A 22,539-nucleotide genomic window follows, 5' to 3' on the forward strand; every position below is an offset into this window, starting at 1 on the left:
TCAAAAGGTGGAAACAACTAAATATCCATCAACTGATGGATTTAAAAAAAAAAAAAAAGGTATAACTATACAATAGAATATTATTCAGCCAAAAAGGGAATGAAGTACTGGTACATGTACAACATGGATGAACCCCAAGGACACTAGGCAAATCCATTAGGCAAGAAATAGATTAGTGACTGCCTGGACTAAAGGTAGTTAATGGGAACAGGATTTCTTTTTAGGGTAATAAAAATAGTATAAAATTGTGCTGCTGGCTGCACAATCCTGTGAATACACTAAAAAACATGGAATTGTACATTTTAAATGGGTGAGCTGTCTGGTATATGAATTTTACTTCAAAAGGGGTATTCAAAAAAAAAAAAAAAGTTCAGCAGGAATCTAGCCACGAAGCTCAAATCTTTTAGTCTTGATCTCCAAATTCTATAGCACCTGACAGAGCTAAATATACTCATTTTCTGTAAAATTACTTCCTCATTCTTAATCCATTGGACTGCTCTTGACTCCTCCTTCTACACATTCCCCCCCCCACCCTTGGTCCCATAAATGATCCAAAAGTTCTGTTCTTTGCCATCTCTTCCTTCTATACTATCCCATGCAACTAACAGTATGTTTGGCTTCAACTAACACCAACCACCATCACCTTGACCCCCAATCTCCATTCCTAATTCTTTTTCCAATTATTTTTACCACCACTAGGATATCTTCCAGAAACACTTATGAAGATCTCATTATTTCTCAAATTTAAGTCATGAAAGTAGTAGTGTCCATTTACTGAGTTTACTAGGTTTGTGCTGTGGTCAGCACTTTACAGAGCCTCATGTATCCTCAAACAAATCTAGAAGATAGTTTTATCTATTTTACCAGTGAGAAAACTGAAGCTAATCCACATTCTTCACCGTAAGATTACCTTTCTGTTTTATCAGCTTCCCTACCAATCTCCTCTTTCTGTGTCTCCTATCAGTAATATCACTGTAGTGTAAGTTTAAATCCTCATCTTTATTTCCTTTCTCTTACTCCTCACATTCCATAGTTGCCAAGTTTGGTCAGTTCTATCTATTCTCTATTCCTATTGCCATTATGATAGTATAGAAGAGAGCCTCACTAATCCTGGATGACTGTATTAACCTCTTGGCACTAAAAGATACCTTCGTTATCTTTTCTTAGTCCAATCAACTTCAAGTTCTGATCACATAACTTCTATTGGAAAACCTTACATCTTAGGCTCAAAACTCATTTATATGATAAAGTTCTGATTCTAAAGATTATTATTTATCGTTAATGAACCTAGCATTTAATATGAGTATCTTATGAAATTACACCCTACTTCATTTTGTAAAAGAGATTCTTTTTTCTTACCTTTTGCTGGGTCACCCAGAGTGGAAATAGCACTGCTGCCAATACAGAGTCCACGCTGACATACCAACTTTGCCTTTAAACAAAAGATAGTACTTTCCTTATCATATTAGTCTTGGGTGAGGTAATGAAATAACACTGTAATCTACAGGCTTTCAAATAAACATAAAAATCTTTACACTGTACATATTTATGGCACAAAGCAAGGTTATGTAAGGCAACTGTGTTTGGTTAATAGTTCAAAGTTTTTCATGAAAGTTACCATTTCTGTTAACAAAAATGTCACCAGCAAAACCAAATTAAACAAGATCATAGATAAGTCCTCTTTTCAAGACTTCTTTTTCAAATATAGCTTTGGAATTGTCTTACTCCATAGCATCTTATTTGGAAGTAGGTGATTAAGTAAATAACTATTCTGGTATTATTATAATATCTTTATATTATATACTAAACATTTTTAAAGCAAATCTACCCTTGTTCTTTAAAAATCATTAACCCAACCAAAATGTTACCTTTGAATTATGTTACAATTGTATTTAGGTACCAAACACATCTTTGGGACATACCCTGCACACAGTTTTCTTCTCCCACAAGTCAGGTACAAGCAACAATATGGATGTTCAATCTTCAAAGACGGGAATGAAATAATTCTGAGTAGCCAGAATGCTGAAAGTGTTCATCTTATCCCCAAAACTATATCATTTAAACTTGAAAAACCTCCACAAAGAATAGAAAGTATTTATGTAAAGAGTGATACAGAATGAAGAAATATCCATTCATTCCATTAAAAGGTATTACTGACACCCAAGAAACCTGTATTAATCCAAATCTCACCATGAGCTTACAAATGTATTTAAGATATACCCTAAAATGAAACGATAAAAAGTTTGGAAATTAAATCTCTTTCATAACCAGCTTTCACTGTCATTTACATTGCTACCAAACTAAGTAACAAAAAAACCTGATGAACTGGTAATCTTACAATACTTACCAATATTTAAGTTTAATGATAAATCATTAATTTTGTACATTATTCACAAAATTAATTTTATACAACCTAAGTCCCTTACCTGAATTTCAGTTTCAAACAGAAGAAACCCGTAAGTTTCTTGAAGTTCTTCCTGAGTATAATTACTTGCTTTTTTTTCTTGGTAAAAAGTTTTGTACTGTATAGAGAGAGAACAACCAAATGATATAAACATGTTATTTTGCCTTGCTAATTTTTAAAAATGCAGCATGTGAACTGCTCCTTTTGAAAGACTAATAAAATTTATTATTTTTCTATTCTCTAGAATATATTATTACCTTCCAAGTGACTGTTTCCAAGGATCTTTTATCTAATCTGAAAAGAACTAGGCTTATATACCCCAAACGATGTTCTTTAAAGCTAAAATAAAACTAACACACAGACACAGTGTGTACCAAGTACCTCACCTCATTTAAGAAAATGTGATTTTTCACCAAAGTCACTTGACTGTACTGAAAACCATGCTCAGATGCAGAATCCAAGTAAGAAGTATGAAGAATTGAAACTGCCCTCTGGAACAGAGAGTCTGAACTCAAGGACACTGTCTCAAAAACTGTAAAACACAAACAAAAATAATGCAACTGTTTAAGATAACCAAAGGATGGAGTTAAAAGTGGTACACTAAATATCACTGAATACTTCATCTATTTCCTTCCTGTATAACTAAGACTTTTACAATGTCTTTTGGCTATCATATCTGTACTATCTTCACTTAAAGGACCTCTCATGTGAAGAAAATAATCTAAATGAATTACAATTTGGGGTGATTTTCAATACAAGAGTAAAATGCACCCCATGCCAGATCTCTTATGGCTGTGGTTTAAGCTGGGTGCTATAATCGCAGCTAGTAAAGTAGATGCGAATGTACTGTCAAGTTGGTAATAATCAGCCAACTACTCAGATCAATGTTTCACATCTTTACTATTTTTTAAACCTATGCCATATTCTGATAAATTTACCCTTACCATCTTCTCATCAAATCCCCAAGTAAATCTGTTGGGGTTTTTTAAGGAGCCTACTACTGCACACTCAGCAAACACATTAGAAATCATTGTATCTTTGACATTACCTCACTAGCTTAGATATGTCTATTGAACTTCTTATGGTTTATATTATAAAATCACTTTTTTCATTTTACAAAAATAAACCTTTATTAGTTTTTTAAAGTGCTTTTTTCAAACCATAACCATGTGCTAGCCCACATATTTTGATATGCCCTTCCCATGAGAGGTATGTTTCCTGAGAACTGCTGACTCAATCCAGTAATTCTCTTGATGTGAGGCTTTGTGCCTTTTGATTTTTTACAAGTCTTTACTTTAGCAAGAACTGAGCCTAATGACTTCTCGTAACATTAAATCATTTGATTTGTTTACTCCCTTCTATTTGTATCCTCTCTACTTTCTTTAACAAGGTCAGGGAAAAGTGTACAAACTGATAACTTATAAATAAAAGAATGGAATAACTTATATAGTACTATAAGCTTTAGTTATATAGTACAAATAGGTACATTAATGTGGCTCCCTACTTTTACCAGAACTCTGCAAATTAAAGTTCAAAAGTTAAATAAAAAAGCATATTATTTAAAATTAACTTGTGAACAGGTAAGAAAAAAAGAAACTAGACTACCACAAAAATGAAAACATTTCAGTGAAATTAATTTGGATTAAACTGTCCTAACACTTCAATACTTCTTAGTATCAATATGAAAGATTATAAATAGCAAGGAAGGAAAGAAAAGAGTATGAAACCCTTAAGAACATTCTGAAGTAGTACATCTGATCCACATCAATTCTGCTTTACTTTTTCTCAGTGTCACTTTCTCCTTTAATATCAGTATTCCTGTGCTATACAAAATAAAGATATTCTACACAGATTAAAATAGCAAAACACCCATTATAATAATTAAAATTATGGCTTTCTATAGCTATATTACTTAAAACAAACTAGGTGGTCTATGCATTTGCAAATTCATCTTACAAAAGCGCAAATACAAATCAGGATTCCTTTAAAAATTTTAATTTTGGAAACCTGTATTTAATATTTTTTAAAAGGCAATATAATAATATAAAAAAATGTAAGTGTACTTTGAGGCTCAATATTTGAGAAGTATGTTGCTTACAGTGACAGAAACAAAAGTTATTGCAGCTTTGGAAATGAACCTACTATGATTATCAACTTTTCTAAATTCCACAAGATGTTAATACGTAGGCACAGGTTTTAAGTTTCAGAAGTACTGAATACTACATATATCCCTATTTTTGAGTGTCAATACACAATAAATGGAAAACTGGAAAAGTAGTGCAATCTAAAAAAAAAAATCTATCTAACACAGGGTTTCCTAAATACATGTGGTAAGAGAACACTTTACACCAGTGTATAGAATACTGTTCCCAATAAAGCTATTAATAAAGATGATGATTTAAAGTAAACAAGAAAAGAAGGTAAATAAAGACAAAAACAGAAAATTAAAAAATACCAAAAATAGGGAAAGAAAAAATAAACAAGGAAAAACAAGTAGGAACTAGATTACTCTGTGCTTATATATTTTTCCTTCTAAAACTATTTCTTTATGGTTAAAAATGCTTCCCCTTTAAGTCAGCATCCTCCAAATAGCAATATATTTACAAAAGTAATTCCTTTACAGTTAGAAAGAAAAGCATGTCAAAGGTGTTGAAAAACCACAGTAATCTTGAATCTTTTATGACTTCATAATAAATTACTTCAATTATACTCTCAAGAAAACACTAGATTCCTGCTCTATTAATAAGGAGATAGATGAAAATTTTACTGAGAAATTATTTGACATTGTCTCTCTTTACACAATGTACTTTCATTTAAGAGTCTAACTAGTATGTAAAAGAATACAAGCAATAAATGACCTAATTTTTGCTGAGCAATACACATGCTTTTTTTATAAATTCAAGGTTATAAGAATATTAGGAGCCTGGCCAGTGTGGCCCAGTGGTTGAGCACCAACCCATGAACCAGGAGATCTCGGTTGGATTCCCAGTCAGGGCACATGCCTGGGTTTCCGGCTTGATCCCCAGTAGGGGGTGTGCAGGAAGCAGCCAGTCAATGATTCTCTCATCATTGATATTTTTATTTCTCTCTCCCTCTCCCTTCCTTTCTCTGAAATCAATAAAACACTTTTTTTACAAAAAAGAATAATTTAGTTCAAAGAGGGGACTATTGTACAAAGAAACCTAAGACTATCTCTAAAAAGGTAACCTGAGAACTATACCTGCCTGTAAAGTAGAAAAAGTGTCCCTTAGGGCTTATGTGGCCAATAGAGAGCACATGGAGAAAATTTAACTTCAATTACAATGGCTCTGGAAATTGAGTTAATATGCTTTCCTGTAGCACCTGTCTTTGGACCCATTTCTCTGCTATTTGTGGATTCAATCTAAAAAGTTAAGTCAAGCTTGATACAAGGTGGATTCTGTTCAAAGTACCCTGCGTTAATCTCCTCTTTCTCAAAATCCATCAGAGACAGCGAGTGTCTGGTTTTGGATGCTTTTCTCTTTTTACCTTCTAATAAAAGGGATCAGAAAATGATAAATCAATTTCTGATGTTATGGCACAGGTATCTTTTTCATTCTATAAGCATCTGGTCTGAAATAAAACAATGAGATGAACTAATGTCAACTCGGGTGTCACAAAATTCTGACAAAAACCAGCCACTTCTATATCTCCGCAGAACTTTCATTACCACATCTCCTGTTTGTGCATTAAACAACAGCACTCATCAACAAGAGAAACACTCAAACCCAAAAACATCTGCCATTAATGGCCCTTATTAGTGTTCCCTATAGACAGATTGCAAATAACACCTGCTAACACTATCTATGCCTATATAATTTATCTAGTCTAAGCAGGCCATTTGATAGTTGTGGAAGGAACAGCCCACCCCTTAATCACCTAATCCTAAAATATATTACCTTGACTTTTAATATACTAAAGAATTGCCAGTTTAAGATAAATACAACTTTTTATTTTATTTAATCCTCACCTGAGGATATTTTCCCCATTACTTTTCGGGGGTGGGGGGGGAGAAACATCAATGTGAGAGAGACACATCGACTGGTTGCGTTCCGCACAAGCCCTGACCAGAGCTGGGATTGAGCCTGCAACCGAGGTAACATGCCCTTGGCTGGAATCGAACCCGGGAGCCTTCAGTCCCTGAGCCAACGCTCTACCCACTGAGCCAAACCAGCCAGGGCAATAAATACTTTTTTTAGAGTACAATTTGGCAGGACCTAACAAAAACTTAAATGTGCATATTGAATAACCACTCCATTGCTGGGAATCTATTAGAAATACCAGCATAAGTGAATAGGATATATGTACAAGGGTGTTCCATGCACCAGAATCCATAATAGCAAAAACACTGAAGATTACCTAAATTATCATCAACAGGGAAACACATTGCATCTACTAAATAAAGTAAATTTGCATATACTGGCATATAAAGATATACTACAGAATAAATTACATGTATTATATATAATGTCACTTTGGTAAAAAACAACAACAAAAAACCATTGCAAATTATGTGCTTGAAAGTATACAGATAAAAATCTAGAAAGATGGGAAACCAAATTGTTATCAGTGTTTAATGGTAAAAAACACACCAAAAACATTACAAATTATGTGTTTGAAAGTATACAGATAAAAATCTAGAAAGATGGGAAACCAAATTGTTAACGGTGTTTAAACCAATGGTTATTGAGAGTGTGAAGTGAATAAAAGGGGAACTTACAACTTTTTACTTTATACATACTACTACAAATTTAGGTTTTTCCTATAAAAGCATATATTACTTCTATCTAAAATATTTTAATTCAGAATCATGTAAAATGAATAATTTTAAAAAATATAAATGAGGAATGTGACAATTTTCCTTAAGTACCTTTTCTGATGCAACTCGAAAACTTAATTACTTATCAGTTATGAAGTAATGATTAAAAAATGTTGTAGCTATTGAAAATTATAATTTTTTTAAAAGTTCTTTAATTTTATATGATTAAAATTTAAGTTTATTCTGGTTTACTTCGAATTCATTAGTAATAACACTGCATTTAATTTAATACCCACTCTTTTCTGATATGAACCCTGTCCTGGTCTTCTCTAACAGAGAATGTAGCTGGGAGAGTGGTCTTAATTCATTTTCACCAAGTATACCCCCAGAGTTCTTGATATAGTCCTGTTCTCTGTTAATGCCATAAATGCTAAAATGAAAAAAAAAAAAAGAATTCAATTATAAAGTGAATAGTTCTATTTACAGCATATCTATTATATAAACAAATGTTTACTGAGCATCTAATTTACATTAGGTACAATTCTGTAATGTTTACCTTCTTTGATAACTCTACAGAACTAAGGGCTAAAGTTGCTCTATAAAGCAGTAACTCACATAAAATGAAATGCTTTTCCTCCAACATTTTTTAAGTTTTAACAAAAATTTTGTTAACAGAAATAAATTATGCTCATAGGAATCCCTTTTGCCTCACTGGGAAAAAAATCCTTCAAAATGAAGACATTACAGAACCACATTCATATTCTACTGGTTGGAAATGGCAAAATCAAATAGTACACATATAAAACCTCTCCCCATACCCAAATTAGTCATGTATGATTCATCCATTCATTAAACAAAATCATTACTGGCAATTATTACATATCAGTACTATGTTATACCCTGGATTTATCAAAGGAAAAAGTCTCTACAATGAAACCTATTAAACTAGAAAAGGAAGACAAGCCTGTAAAGAAACTAAGTACTATAAATGTGTAGGAGAATCTAGAACATGAATATAGTGAGTACATAATGGTACAAACAACCAATTTCACTGATATGTCAAGAAATGTTTCAGAAAGGCACTGATACTGAAATCAGAATAGTATTCAAAATATAAGCCAAAGAAGGGCATAGTGTGTATGTTTTCTAGACAATGTAACAAATAGAGGTAGAAACAAGATACATGGAAGTAACTGCAAGTCATTTATTATTTGAGGAATTGCATATGCTTTAACAACAACAAAAAAAGTATATAGTTGTATAATTGTACACTTTTTCCCCAAAAAAGGTATTTGAGTCAGAATTATGTGATTATATTCAAGTCTTTAGAAAAAGTAGCAATATTGATGATATTCATTCATTAAGCAAACAGGTTACTTATGCAAAGAGGGGAGAATTACTTTGGGAATCAGCATACCAGGATTCTATTGTAGGCCTATCATTAACTTGTTCTGACTCCTTCCTGTAATGTTGACTGCCTTCCCAATAATAATGCTCCTTTTTCATCCCTCCCCCAAAACAAACAGGTTTTTTTAGGTACTGGGTGATCAGATGCTTCTGGAGAGGCTTGGGAGCAGGGTGTGTTGTATGTGGATCACAATTAATCTAGCTCATTATAGTAATTTCACTCTCTTTGGTTAGTGATTGTTTTAAGAATAAACATCTGACTTAATTCTGGCCAAAGAGATATAAATAGACTCTACAAAGAGAATTCTAAGAAAGGTTTCTTAAAAAAAGAACCGGAGGAAAAGATGCACTCTCCCTGACTCCCTGCACCCAAGATCAGATTGATCAACGAACACAATGAAGATTTTACCAAAAAGAATCTAGATCCTTAATGAAGTCCTTGGACTTTTCTGTTACCTGCAATGAATCTATTTCTACCAAGTTCCTTTTATTTCCTACTTGTCTTTTATGTTAAGACTTCACCAAATGGCTGGTGATCCTTGGATGTCTATTTCTGTTTAAGTGAGGCACTTCAACCTGACCAAATGTTTTAAGCACGAACAATGCTTCTTGACCAGTAGCCCTCACTCTTCATGGTGATGCAGCTACTTAATCAGGTGAACTCCAAAAGTCCTCATGTGTTAAATATTTTGCCATAGGTTGATAATTTCCCTGAAAAGAATCCTTTAATATCTTGTTTAGGGGAGAGCATAAGCTTGACTTTTAGTTCTGGGAGCCACACAGAAAAAGACAGGTCTGGCTTCACTGTTCAGTAGGTTGACTTTTACTTAATCCTCATTTTCATTTAGGTGCTTTACCCCTGCCTCGGCTGTCTAGAGCCTGCCTAGTTAATGTCTCCTGAATGTAAACCTTTAGTCTTCTGTCAGGGCAATAAAGTGTTAGTTGTGTGGGTATATGGAGTGGAGAAGGGGATCCAGGGCATCAAGATGATAAAAATCATGACTCGACCCTTCTATTTCCACTCTACCATGTGTTGCTGCCTTGAGAAATACTACATACATCCAAATCCTGAGCCTTTTCCAGAGTCTGTGGTGGGAATCAGCTTGCTTTGTTGGCTTCTCTCTCTTCAGCCTTCTTCAATCTAATATATCGTTTACTATATAACCATCTTCTTTCCTGTTTCCCAAATACTGATTTCACCTATCTTCTCCTCTCTCATTCTCTTGATCTTTGGGGATTTATATCTTTATTCTTTTACTATAATCTTAGTGGGATTTCCAGAGGGTATGTACAACTGGACACATTAATCTAGAAGTGTCTAATCTAAGTCTTAATTTCTTTAAAAAATGTGGATACCTAGCTGGTTTGGCTCAGTGGTTAGAGGGTCAGCCTGCAAACTGAAGGGTCTCAAGTTTGATTCCGGTCAAGCGCACATACCTCAGTTGCAGGCTTAATCCTCAGTCCTAAATCATGGCGTGTGCGGGAGGCAACCAATCAATGTCTCTCACACTGATGTTTCTCTCTCCACTCTCTCTGAAAAGCAATGGAAAAAATATCCTCAGGTGAGGATTAAAAAATAAAGTAAAAAATGTGGAATGTATCACCTACTATGGCAGCTACTATTATGTTTTATTTTTATTTAGATCTCATTTTATTTACTTGTGTATTTACAGACCTAATTATATACATTAAATCTTCAATACTTAAATTAACTAAAAAAGAATTAGCTTTTAGTGTATACGTACTCAATAACCATTTACTAAAATACATAAAAAGTACAACCTAAAGTAAATGTTCAATGATAGCCTCTCAAAGCACCCTGTTCTTCGCTTTCAGAGTACTTATCATGATTTATAATTATATATTCATAATGACATCATTAATGTCTATTTCCCCTAATAAATCAACAAGCCTTATGGGGGCAGAAACCATGACTGTTTTGTTCACCTCTAATTACCCGGCATCCAGCCCAATGCTGGCACATGGGTGTTTAGTAAGTACGTATTTGTTAAGTGAATGAAAGTATAATACTTATGTACTTAATTTGTGCCAAAACTCAGTAAAAGAAATAAAGCTTCTCAATTCACTTTTTCAAAGCAACCAAAAGTTAATACTAAAATCTGACGAAGAAAGAACATAAAGGAAACTATAGACCCATCTCTTAGGAATATTGACACTAAAATCCTAAAATATATGTACCAGCAAAGAAAATCAATCAAGATATTAGTGACTGAAATAAATTAGGGTTCATTCTAGGAATATAAGAACTGGTTCAATTAATAGGAAAACCATAAACTAGCCACACTAATGGGCTAAAAACAAAGTAAAGACAAAATCACAGATGTGCTGCTGGGATATGGGATGAAATAGGAAAGCTACATGTCACACATGTCAGACGTTCAATCCCAAGGTACTACATAATTCTTTCCCAACAAACACCTTATATTATGTAAATTTTTGCTGCGGTACAGTATTTTCCTTTATGATTATTTTTATCATACTTAATCTTAAAAACAAAATTAAGATGTCCCCAAATAAAAGCTGTTCATTTGATAACAAAAAAAAAAAAAGTCCTACCATAAATTGATTAGGAGACAGAAAAGCAGATTACAAAAGAGAAGCATGCATGTGTTTGTGCATAGTTTTAAAGATATACACCACAACCCTAGCTGGTTTGGCTCACTGGTTAGGGCACTGGCCCATGGACAGAATGGTTCTGGGTTCGATTCTGGCCAAGGGCATGCACCTTGGTTGCAGGATTGATCCCCTTGGGAGGCAACCAATCGATGTGTCTCTCTCACGCTGATGTCTGTCCTTCCCCCCTCGAAAAGCAATGGATAAAATATCCTTGGGTGAGGATTAAAATAATAAATAAAGCCACTCATTAAAAAAATATATATATAGCCCGGCCGGGCGTGGCTGAGCAGTTGAGCGTCGACCTAGGATCCGGGCGATCGGGGTTCGATTCCCGGTCAGGGCACATGCCCGGGTTGCGGGCTGCAGCCGATCAATGACTCTCTCATCATTGATGTTTCTGTCTGTCTCTCCTTCTCTTTTCCTCTCTTTGAAATCAATAAAGATATATTTAAAAAAAATAAAAAAGAAAAGAAAAATGAAAAAAATATATATACACACCACAATTTAAACAATGGTCTTCTGCATAACACTTGTAATATCTGATATTTTTCTTGTTTGATTATCCTTCAACCACTACATTATTAGTTTTACGAAAACAGGGAATTGGTCCTTTTCCATGCTGTATCTCCAGTGCCCAGAACAGTGCCTAGTACACAATAAAATTTCAAAGAGCATTTATGTAATGAATGAACATTTGTTTTCCTAATCACTTCATTTCTCTATTTGAAACCATTTAGTGCCTTCTTGTTGCCCTCAGATGCAATGCACACTCCTGCCACAATCATTAAAATCTGGTCCCTGCTAATTTACTACACTCACCTTGATCTACCTTCGCCAGCTACTACTAAGTTCTAGCTACACCGATCTCTCAGATTCAAGCTCTTTCCTCTCTTTGGGCCTTTGCACTGGTTGTTATTTCTGATGGGAGTGCTCTTTCTCCCATTTTGCCCATGGTTTAGCTCCCTCTCTTTAGTGTAATCCGGAAGTTATCCTGCAGATAAACCTCTGAACACTCCACCTAAAGTAGGTGTTTTCTTTAAAGCACTCATTATAATTACAATTATTTTATCAACTTACTTTTGGAGGGTCTATATTCCCCACTAGAATGTAAGGTCCACAGAGGTAAATACTCTGTCTTATTTACCAAAGTCCCCCAATGTCCAGCAGAGCACCTAGCACCACAGTAGATACTCAATACTTTGCTCAGGTTGTCTCTGGATGGGTACAGGTAATTTTTGTAACATTTTTACAGCTTTATATACTATTATCTGAAATGTTACATTAATATAAACAAACTAGGGGAAGTAAAGCTATTTTCATTTTAGAAAGCAAGATCTCCCATAGTCCTAAGAAGCAGCAAGTTAGTTTATTAAATGAAGAAAAAGTAGAGAAAACAAAATGGAAATAGAATTTCCCATAAGCCAAAACAGTAATAGAGAGACCCATAAAACAAAGTGTCCCTATTAAAAAACAGAAAATACAAGAGAAAGAGCTCATGGACATGGATGACAGTGTGGTGATTTTGGGAATGAGGAGGGATGGGTGGAGGTGGAAGAGGGTATGGGGGATAAATGGTGATGAAAAAAATAAAAAAGAAAATACTATAGAATAAGAAATGTATAATTTTAATAAAAATTAAAACGTTTGTCATATATAAAAGTTGTAAAGTTTTCTAATGTCAAGATAATCATGCACAGAAGGAATAAAACCCAAGATATCCCTTGCTGTTATCTGAAGTGCAAAGCCCATTTGGAATCAGTATTAAATTTCAAAAGGTGACCTAAAATACTGTAAGTCTACACACACAGAAATGCTGTAAGAAGGGATGCCATCTCTCTAGCAGTCTGCAAGGGTTTCCCCACTACCATACTCACAGAATTCAATAAGGAGCTAGGAAGAAAGGCACTCAGTAAACCTTTAAGTACCATACAACCCTATGTGGCGGATGTCATCACCTCTCTCATTTCCGTGGACCAAAATCGCTCCCTAGAGCCCCCTGCAGGTACTGTATCTAGCCTGTCCTTTCTCCCAGTCTCCTCTGTACCCATCGCTCCGGCAGGAAGCTCTGGCAGGCAGCTCCCCAGATTTTTAGGCGCCCCAGGCAGCAGAGGAGAACCAGAGCTGGGGGTGGGGGCCCGCCAGCCCTTCTTACCTCATGGTATGTGGGGGAGGGGGCTGTGCCGACACCCTGCCGGACCTGCCGACCACCCCCTCCCGCAAGTGAAGGCCAGTGAGGTGGCCTGCCACGGGACCAGGCCGCCACTGGACCAGGCCGCCACGGGGCGGCACGGGGTGGCGCCTTTTAAAACTCAACGAGGGCAGCCTACCGCGAGCCGGTGCAAGACCTTAGGTAGGGGGGTCGTGGGAGCCTGCAGTCTGGTCGGAGAGCAGGCAAGCAAGCCCGGTGCGTTCAGTCCTGTTTGTGTGGTCCTCTAATATCCAAAGGTGGACGGTGTTATCGTTATTTTACAATGATCACTCCAAGTTTCAATTTCCTGGAGGGTCTCATCCTGGAGGTACCCACCAACAAGGTCAGACTGTAAATCCTAAACCTAATTCAAAATCCATGTATTTTCACTACAGTGATCCCAAATTATTCTAATTGTCCTTATTAAGCTTTCCCATTATCTTCTAGTAAACTCACCGGCTACGGTCAGTTTTGTTGTATAATTTACAAAAATAAAAGGCCTACTGAATATGGTTTTGGATATTCCACAGATCCCCAAGAGATTCTAGTGCCCCAAGCACATGGGGTTATGATGGGGGTGCTAGTCCCTCCCACTAAGGATTGCAGCCCTAACAAAACTCACCAAAAATAAAATTGAATGGGGGAGGGGAAGAGAATGAAGTATTTGGATTGACCTTGGGACATCTTTACTTTTGACTCATGTTTTAACCAAGTAACCTCAGACATCCACACATGCATTTCCTGGACGGAAACTGCATTTGCTGGAGGAAATCAGGAGATTCTGGAGAATCACCACCAGTATTGGGCTGTACACACAGAAAACAGGGAAAGCTGAACTCAAAAAGTAAATTACTAAAATACTTAAAGAATCATATAAATTAGTTATGTACTATTTAAATAACAAATTCACTTTGGGTATTTAGTATATCCAATGGAACAGAAATTGCTTTTAAAAACATATTTTTATGGAATTATATTCATTGTGTAAAATAAGTTATACATGTTATAAGTAATATGACTTTTTCATTTAACTGTGGCTTACTTTTGGATTTAATATTCAATTCTTGAAGATTGTTTTAACATTCTCAAAATCTAACTAAAGTATTTTTGCATACCAAACAGATACTTATAATCTTATATCTGTCAAATTTAGTTTTCTTTCTTGCTATGCTGTATAAAAATGTCAACAGTTTCTTTAGAGACCATACTTTCTGTATGCAAAATTATGTACCTTTCATTAGAATCACTTCAAAGTTTATATGGTGACATTTTTAGACATCTTTACATATAAAGTAACTGACCTTTATTTTTGGCTCCTCATTAAACTTGGTTTATTAATTTGTGCTTTAGCATTAAACTATCAGTCTGCAATGAAATGGCTGCATTAATGTATTTATTACAAAGATATTAAGTAGTTTTGTCGCTCTTACAAGAAAATCCTAAGAACAAATTTCTCTCACAATTACATTTTAAGACCTACTTTGAATTCTTTTATTACATATGACAAAAGAGGTAGTGATACTTAATCCATGCCATGAAGAAGGTTTTTGTTTTTTGTTTTAAATTTGGACCACACCTAGATGTATCCCATCTCAAACACCCTGGGTAAAGAACAGGACTCTTCACTAAAGGTGGCTTACATAGAAGATAATCACAGAGTGAAAGCAGGTACTTGGACTGGTCAAGCCAGGCCTCAGGAGTTGAGGTCTCAAATATTCTTTGTCCTAATGAGGAAGCAGGTACACCCAAAGGTACTAAATAGGGTCTGTTTTACCATGCCGAAGAGGGTAGTGAGTCTTCACAAAGAATATTAGCTAGGGATTTAGTTCTCCAATTAAGTATTATTAAAATATTAAAGGAAAACAGAAAGTATGCCCCAGGCACATTTCTTATAATAAAAGTAGCAATTTTAAAAAGGAAAGTCAAATTTAAAAACAAAAACAAAATCCCAACTGAGTTAATCAATAGAAGCAGAAGCTGGTTCTTTTGAAACATATTAGATAATCTTTTAGCAAATATAATCAAGAAAAAAATTTAAATATTGGGAACAAAAAGGGTATGACCACAAACATCGGGAAAAGACTTCTAAAACTGTAAACTGTCACACACAATTTATACCAGTAAATTTGAAAACTGTTAAGAATATAATTTATCAACACTGGTCTAAATGGAGGAAACATTTGAGTAAACCAATTATGATGCAAAAAAATGAAAGATTAGTTATAGTCCTACCGCTTCTCCCAAAAGACAAGTCCCAGAGTTTTTTGAGGTTTTTTTTTTTTTTTCTGAGAGAAGAAGGGAGAAAAAGAGAGAAACGTCAATTGATTGCCTCCCTTACATGCCCAGACCTGGATCAAACCGCAACCTTGGCATGTGCCCTGACCGGAATCAAACCCACAACCAGAGGATGCTCCAACCAACTGAGCCACACAGCCAGTGCAAGTCTCAGAGTTTAATCATCAAGTTTTACTTTTCACTTATCAGATTATCAGAAATGTATAAGTTTGGTAATGCATTCTGTTGGGGAAGCTGTGGAAAACAAAGTGAAAAGAAAAGCAAAAAACCAGCAGAAAAATATATACTATGTTACTCAGCAAAGATTTATTTATAAATTAAGATAAAGAATATAAAAATGGAAATTTACAATTCAGGAATTATGAATAGCCAATAAACACAATTCAAATCACCTCCAATTTACAGATTTAAGAAGCCAAATAATCCCAAGGAAGATAAAGTAGTAGTACAGTGAAACAGCAGAAAACTAAAGACAGAGAAAAAAGCAGCCAGAGTAAAAAAAAGAGAGACTGACAGCGGACTTTTCAATACCAATAATAAAAAACAAAAGACAGGAATGAGATCTTCAATGGACTAAAAGAAAACTGCCAAACTAAACCACTGTACTCAGCAAAAACATCTTCCATAAATGACAGTGAAACAAAGACATTTTCTGGTAAATTGAGAGAGTTCATCATCAAAAGACCTTCAATAAAAGCCATTCCAAAGGATGTACTTTAGAAGGAAAATGGCCCTAGATGGATGGTCTAAAAGATAAAAGAAGCAATGAATAGAGAAAGCAGTTAAAAACACAGTAATAATTCTAAACAGGTCTCCCTCTGTTTGGTAAGAATATATTTTTTAAATTTAAATATATGATAGTAACACATAAGTCATGAAGGGGTTTAACGAAGTTAAACTTCTAAGGTTCTTATATTGTCTAAGAAGAAGGTAAAGATATTGGTCATTTTTAGATTTCGGAAAAGTCAAAGATGCAGACTTTCCAAACTAATATATGAGAAAAATGAAATGATAAAAGATATTAAGTCAATATTTAAAAATCACAAAAAAGGAGAGAAAAGAAATATATAACAACCTGGACAAACAGAAAACACAAAATAGAAGCAATTGTAGTAAATGTAAATAGGTTATATGTGCCAGCTAAAATTGTTTTTAAATTGCATTAAAAAATTCCCAAAGGTGCTCTTTAAGAGACATATCTAATACAAGTGAATTCAACTCTATAGCTATCTCACAATACAGTAAACCCTAGATTTTGCAGACCTCGATTTAACAGACTGGATTTAACAGACAAAATTTCTAGTCTGTATGTCATATGTCAAAGTTAACACCCTGTTTTACTACATTTTAAGTTTCAAGTTTTCACATAAGTTATATTAACTTCTGTGCTTCCTTGCTAATAAATAATAGGATAAATGTTTCTTCATGGTAACAAATAAGAAAGGAATTTGATAAATTTTAAAATGCTTTTAACCAAGATTTGCTTATAAATTAACAGGTTATTTTTTTTTGTTATTAATTCACTGTTATTTTTAACAAATTTTAGCAAATAGGCCATATGTTGGAAAAAACACTGTAGTATTTTCGCCAACATAACATTACATATCTACAACTACGGTCTACATAATTTAAATCTGAGAGTCACCGCTCCTAAACAATGTTGGGTGAATGATTAGCATGTGATCACATTACATCTTGAGAGGTAATTGGTTCTGTTGTCTCCTGAGTGCAATACAGGGGCTAAGCCCCACCCCAGCTGTGTGCATTTATTTACTTGCAGTAAGTGGCGAATGTACCCATTCGGTATAAATTTAAAATTATAGTAATACATATAGAAAACTTTTCTGTGAAATTAAACTTCATACACAGTTATAAGTACACAAATGTGCCTACATAACTAATTTGTAAGTTTTTTAATGCATGCATTCAGGAAACCTATTTTATTATATAACAGACTTTTGACTTTAACGGACATCCCCTCTCCTGAATTAATAATCGGTTATATCAAGGTTTTACTATATTTTAAGTTTCAAGTTTTCACAGAAGTTAATATAACTTCTGTGCTTCCTTGCTAATAAATACTAGGATAAATGTTTCTTCATGGCAACAAATAAGAAAAGAATTTGATAAATTATCTAGTGCAGTGCCCAATGCCTCATACATACCAGGCCTTCAAGTAAGGCAGTTTATAGAGTCAGTGTCAGAATTGAAAGGAGCCCTAGAAAAATAATTACTGTAGTGTGTGTGTGTGTGTGTGTGTGTGTGTATATATATATATATATATTTTGTTAATTCTCACCCGAGGATATTTTCTACACTGATTTTTCAGAGAGTGGAAGGAGGGAAGAGGAGAGAGAGAAAAAGAGAGACATCAATGACAGGCACACTGGTTGCCCCCCTCCCCCATGTGCCCTGATGGGGCCAGGATCAAGCCTGCAACCAAGGTATGCTCCCTGACCAGAATGGAACCCCAGATGCTTCAGTCTGCAGGCCGATGCTCCAACCACTGAGCCAAACCGGTCAAAGCTACTTTTTGTTTTTTAATTTATTAACACAAAAAGAAATTATCTGATAGAGATAACTACAAAGCCAAAAAAAAAAAAAAAAAAAATCACTGAGAAGATAATTCTAACTTATAAGCTTGATAAGCTACAGCCAAAAAGAATTCACAGAAAGGAGGGAGGAAAAACCAGAACAAAACTATTCAGTATCAGAAATGAAAAAAGGGGACAATTACAAATGACTTCAGATATTGATAGTAAGAGGGTGCTTTGAACAACTCTGTGCCAACAAATACTAAAAATTTAGACAATATGGACAGAGTCCTAGAAAAATCTAACTTACCACAACTGACAAAATAAAAAACAAAAATATCTGAGTAATCCCGTAACCATTAAAGATATTACTAGTGAAAAATCTGCCACCAGCAAAACTTCAGACCCAAGTGAATTCAATGGTAAATTCTACCACAACCGGTTATCCACATGAGAATAAAGTTAAATTACATTTATATTCCAAATTACACACAAGTAACAATTCCAATTATACAGACATGAAATGAAAATTTTTAAAACCAGAACTTCTGCTCATAAAAAAGAAAACACCCCCCCCCAAAAAAAAAGAAAAGAAAACCACCGCAAAGAGAGAAAAGGTATTTGCAACCAACTTCATATACTTTAGCCAAAACAATATATTGCAACAGACTGGAGAAGCAGACATGAGATTCTAAATATATTTGCAAAAACAAAGCCACTCTTGTCACTATTTTTATTTTGTTTTGGAAAATAGCTATTTTTCACTAAAAATGTTATTTAAGGTTTAATGTCTAATGTGACATAATCCACAGTAACAAAAGGTCTTTGGGGCCCTCAATAGTTTTTGAAAGTATAAAAAAGCCCTGAGACCAGAAAGTTTCTGAATTGCAGAACTATGGGCACATGTTTCAACAGGGATTAACTGCAGGAACATAATGTTTAACAAAAGTAATTCACATAATATACAGTATGATTCTATTTAAATAAAGTTCAAAAACAGGTAAAAGAAACAATATGATAAAACTGTAAAGGAAGGCAAGGGAGTAATTAACACAAAATTCAGAATTACCATGGTGATGGGGCAGAGAATACTTTGCTTCTGGGGAGAGGCACATGCTAAAGGCTTCTAAGGTACTTTCAGTGTTCTATTAAGCTGAGTACACATATACTTTTCTTTTTTACAGTACACATGTCATATTTCACAACAAAAATTGTTAATATAAGAAACAAGGAGACATACCTATTTTCCTATAAGGAAAAACTCAAAAGAATGTTTCTTCTCAAATTAATCTATAAATTCAAAGCAATCACAAACAATATCCCAAGATTTTCTATAGAACTTGAAAAGATGATTCTAAATTTCATCTGGAAGAAAAATGCAAAAGAAAAGCCCAAAGCTTTTTTCAAAAGTACCAAAATATATTACAAAGCTACAATAATTAAAACAGTGCGGTAACAGATAAATAGGTCAAAAAAAAGAACGGTTCAGAACCCCCCCAAATAAACAAACAAACGAGGAAAAATGTTTAACTTCTTTGTTACCCAAGGAAAATAAAAATTAAAATGAGATATTATTTTCGATTATTAAAAAATTAGTGAGATATTAAAAAAATAAAGTTACCATCCAGTGCTGGCTAGCAGGGAGATAAAAACACACCGTATGAGAGAGTGAATATAAAAGGGTACAACCATTTGAAGGCAAGTTAACAGTATTATTACCCAGCATTCTCATGGGGAATCATTTGTACAGAAATACTACCATGAGACTATAAAGCACTGTTTATAATAACAAAAAAGATAATTACTGCAGCATCGTTAGTTATAGGGAAAAACTTGAAAATAACTTAAACATCCATTCATAAAGGGATGGAAGACTCATTTGATAAATAGATGCCATATCTACTTAATTATACTAAAGAGATATACTGCATTTCTTTAACAAACAACTACATCTCAGGCAAGTTTTTAAGTACTGTGGATTTTAATTAAGCAACTACGTTTGGATTACAGGAGATGCTCATGACACAGCTCTTTTTTTTTTTTTTAATCCTCACACAGGGATATTTTTTCCATTAATTTTTTTTAGAGAGAATGGAGGGTGGGATGAGAGAAACATCGATGTGAGAGACACACCGATTAGCTTGCAACTAACTGAGGTACATGCCCTTGAACGGGAATCGAACCGGAGACCCTTCAGTCCGCAGGACGAGACTCTAACCACTGAGCAAACCAGCCAGGATATGATAGAATCTCTTTTTAAAGAGAATTGGTAACATTTGGGCAAATGTTGTAAAAACAAAACTTCAAACACTGCTCTGTCTTTCCTCAAATAATTGTGTCACTTTTTTTCTTTAGTCTGGGTTATTTACTAATGTACTGAACATACTGTATAGTACTATCTAGTTCTAGAAAGCAGTTTTTCAACACAAGAGCATTCTTACATGTTAAGGAATACCTTTGTTATAAACCTCCTGAGTAGGCTTATAACCAATCTCAGATCCTATAATATTAAAGACCATATATACATCCTTTTCCCTTCTAATAGCTTTTTCCGGGGAACGTTGTGGGCCCTTAGATCACTAATGTAACTACAATAACATTATAAACTTCTACAACACTTAAGTTCAGAATATATTCTCATAAGCCTTATCACTGTAATTTTACCTTACAGGGAGAATAAAGGGTCAGGGAGGTGTGTTTAAAATTTTGGATTTCAAACAAATTGTGATTCAATTAAACTTGAGAATTTTCAAAGTATCTTCCTCAAATTTTGAGGTTAATCTGCCAATTTCTCCCACAAAATTCGCCTTGGTGCCACCCTCAGACAAACAGTTGGGTTGCACGTACTAACTAACCCATTATGACATTCCTTAGGCGCTATTTCGGTTGTCTGCTAAGTAACCCTCCCTATGGATAGATCTCTTCCTTTTATACCTACTTTAAAAAAGACAGGGTCACGCACTGCCATGAAGTCTCTACATAAAGAACTTGTGGTTCAGGGCTTATAGAGAACCCTTAGAAAATTATTTAACAGCCAGTCCAAACCAAATAAGCAAAGCTTTTAACTATTTATTACAATGTCCATAAAGATGAATGTCTTCTAACAAGCAACTCGTTCTAGACTTTCTGCCTCAAAAAGGGGAAAGATAACTTCCGAAATTCTACACCAACTTGTAAAATGCTGACATCCTAGAAAGAAACTAAGATGAGACTGAGAATGGCCACAGGTGGTAAAAGGTAGAGAAATTTAAAATGCAGCAAAGCAAAAACAATTTTGAAAACCACCGTCCCCTCCCACCCCGCTTGCCCTAGAGCAGGACAAACAGGCAAGAATGCGTTAGTCATTAATCGGTCAAGAAAAGCATGCAACTGCAATTAAAATTTTTAAAATTACAATAGCGAAGCCACAAACGCTCAAGCAGCTTACTCCTTGCACCTCAGTCAGATGTCTACAGAGGTCCACAAACGGAGGGGTCCACACCAGGGAAATTTTACCTGTCCTTTGTGCTGCCGCTGCCCCCGAGAATTCGGGATTATTCTTCAATTTCTTCCCCATGCTTTTATTTGTTGTCCGCTCCTCACACATGCTCTTCCATTCTCTCGATCTCTCTCTTGGCCAAATGTAACAGATATATTTTTGGACCTTGTTAATAAACCGCTTTCTTTGCCTCCTTCCCGGCAAGGGAGCCCGCGAATCGCCTTTTTGCGGGCTCCCCTCTCCCCGGATTTCCAATGGCCCCCGGACTCCCGGGTTAGCAGGAGCTCGTCAGAGGTGCGCAGGACTTACCACGTCGCAGCCCGTCCTTCCTATCCGCCCTCGTGCCACGAGCTTGGGGAGGGCGGCCCTGGCTTGCAGGGCGGGCCTAAAGCGCAGGGGGGAGGGACGCAACCAGGTGTCTAGGCTCGGAGCTCGCGGGCCCCGCCGCGCTAGTCAACCAAGCGTCGCCCCTCCCTCAGGGAATCATAAAAAGGAACCAACCCCGAGGTGTCGCGCGGCCAGAAGGAACCTGTTGACGCTCAGTGACCGCCCAAGCAACCGGAAGTAAAACCCCTATGGCCTCAGGAAAGGGCGGGGAGTAGCGGGGAGGGAGAGGGAGAGAGAAAGTGAAAACTGAACTGTGGCGTACTTTCTAAATGTAAAAGCCAATCACTGAGGAGAAAAAGATGCGCAGACGCAGGCTGCGGCCGACGTCCACGCGGCGCTCGCTTTTCGCCTCTGCGCAGGCGCGAAGCCGCAAAGCGCTCCGGGATTGGGTAACGGGATCTGGCGCTCGCAGCGTCGCGGCGGGTCTTCTCG

The 22,539-nt window shown here is 35.5% G+C and overlaps 1 protein-coding gene across 8 annotated transcripts in view; it reads right to left on the reverse strand.

The window, feature by feature from the left end:
• TASOR2 (transcription activation suppressor family member 2) overlaps positions 1–22,253 on the reverse strand; it is a 75,328-nt gene extending 53,075 nt beyond the window's left edge. For 2 of the 8 annotated variants that reach the window (XM_087825925.1, XM_016219751.2), the window contains exons 1-4: positions 7,478–7,629; positions 2,791–2,936; positions 2,427–2,522; positions 1,360–1,432 (exon numbers count right to left, since the gene is read on the reverse strand). Coding sequence is in view for 4 of the 8 variants with exons in the window: in XM_016219748.2 (XP_016075234.2) it covers positions 1,360–1,432; positions 2,427–2,522; positions 2,791–2,936; positions 21,738–21,828 (406 nt within the window). In the remaining 4 variants the exon portion in view is untranslated. Of the gene's footprint in view, positions 1–1,359; positions 1,433–2,426; positions 2,523–2,790; positions 2,937–7,477; positions 7,630–21,737 lie in introns of those variants that run through there. The other 6 variants (XM_016219748.2, XM_016219750.2, XM_016219749.2 and 3 more) reach the window with 6 other exon arrangements.
• Between the last annotated feature and the right edge of the window lie 286 nt (positions 22,254–22,539).

Source organism: Miniopterus natalensis, chromosome 1 (assembly GCF_054644295.1).
Source record: "Miniopterus natalensis isolate mMinNat1 chromosome 1, mMinNat1.hap1, whole genome shotgun sequence".
Taxonomy (NCBI): Eukaryota; Metazoa; Chordata; class Mammalia; order Chiroptera; family Miniopteridae; genus Miniopterus; species Miniopterus natalensis.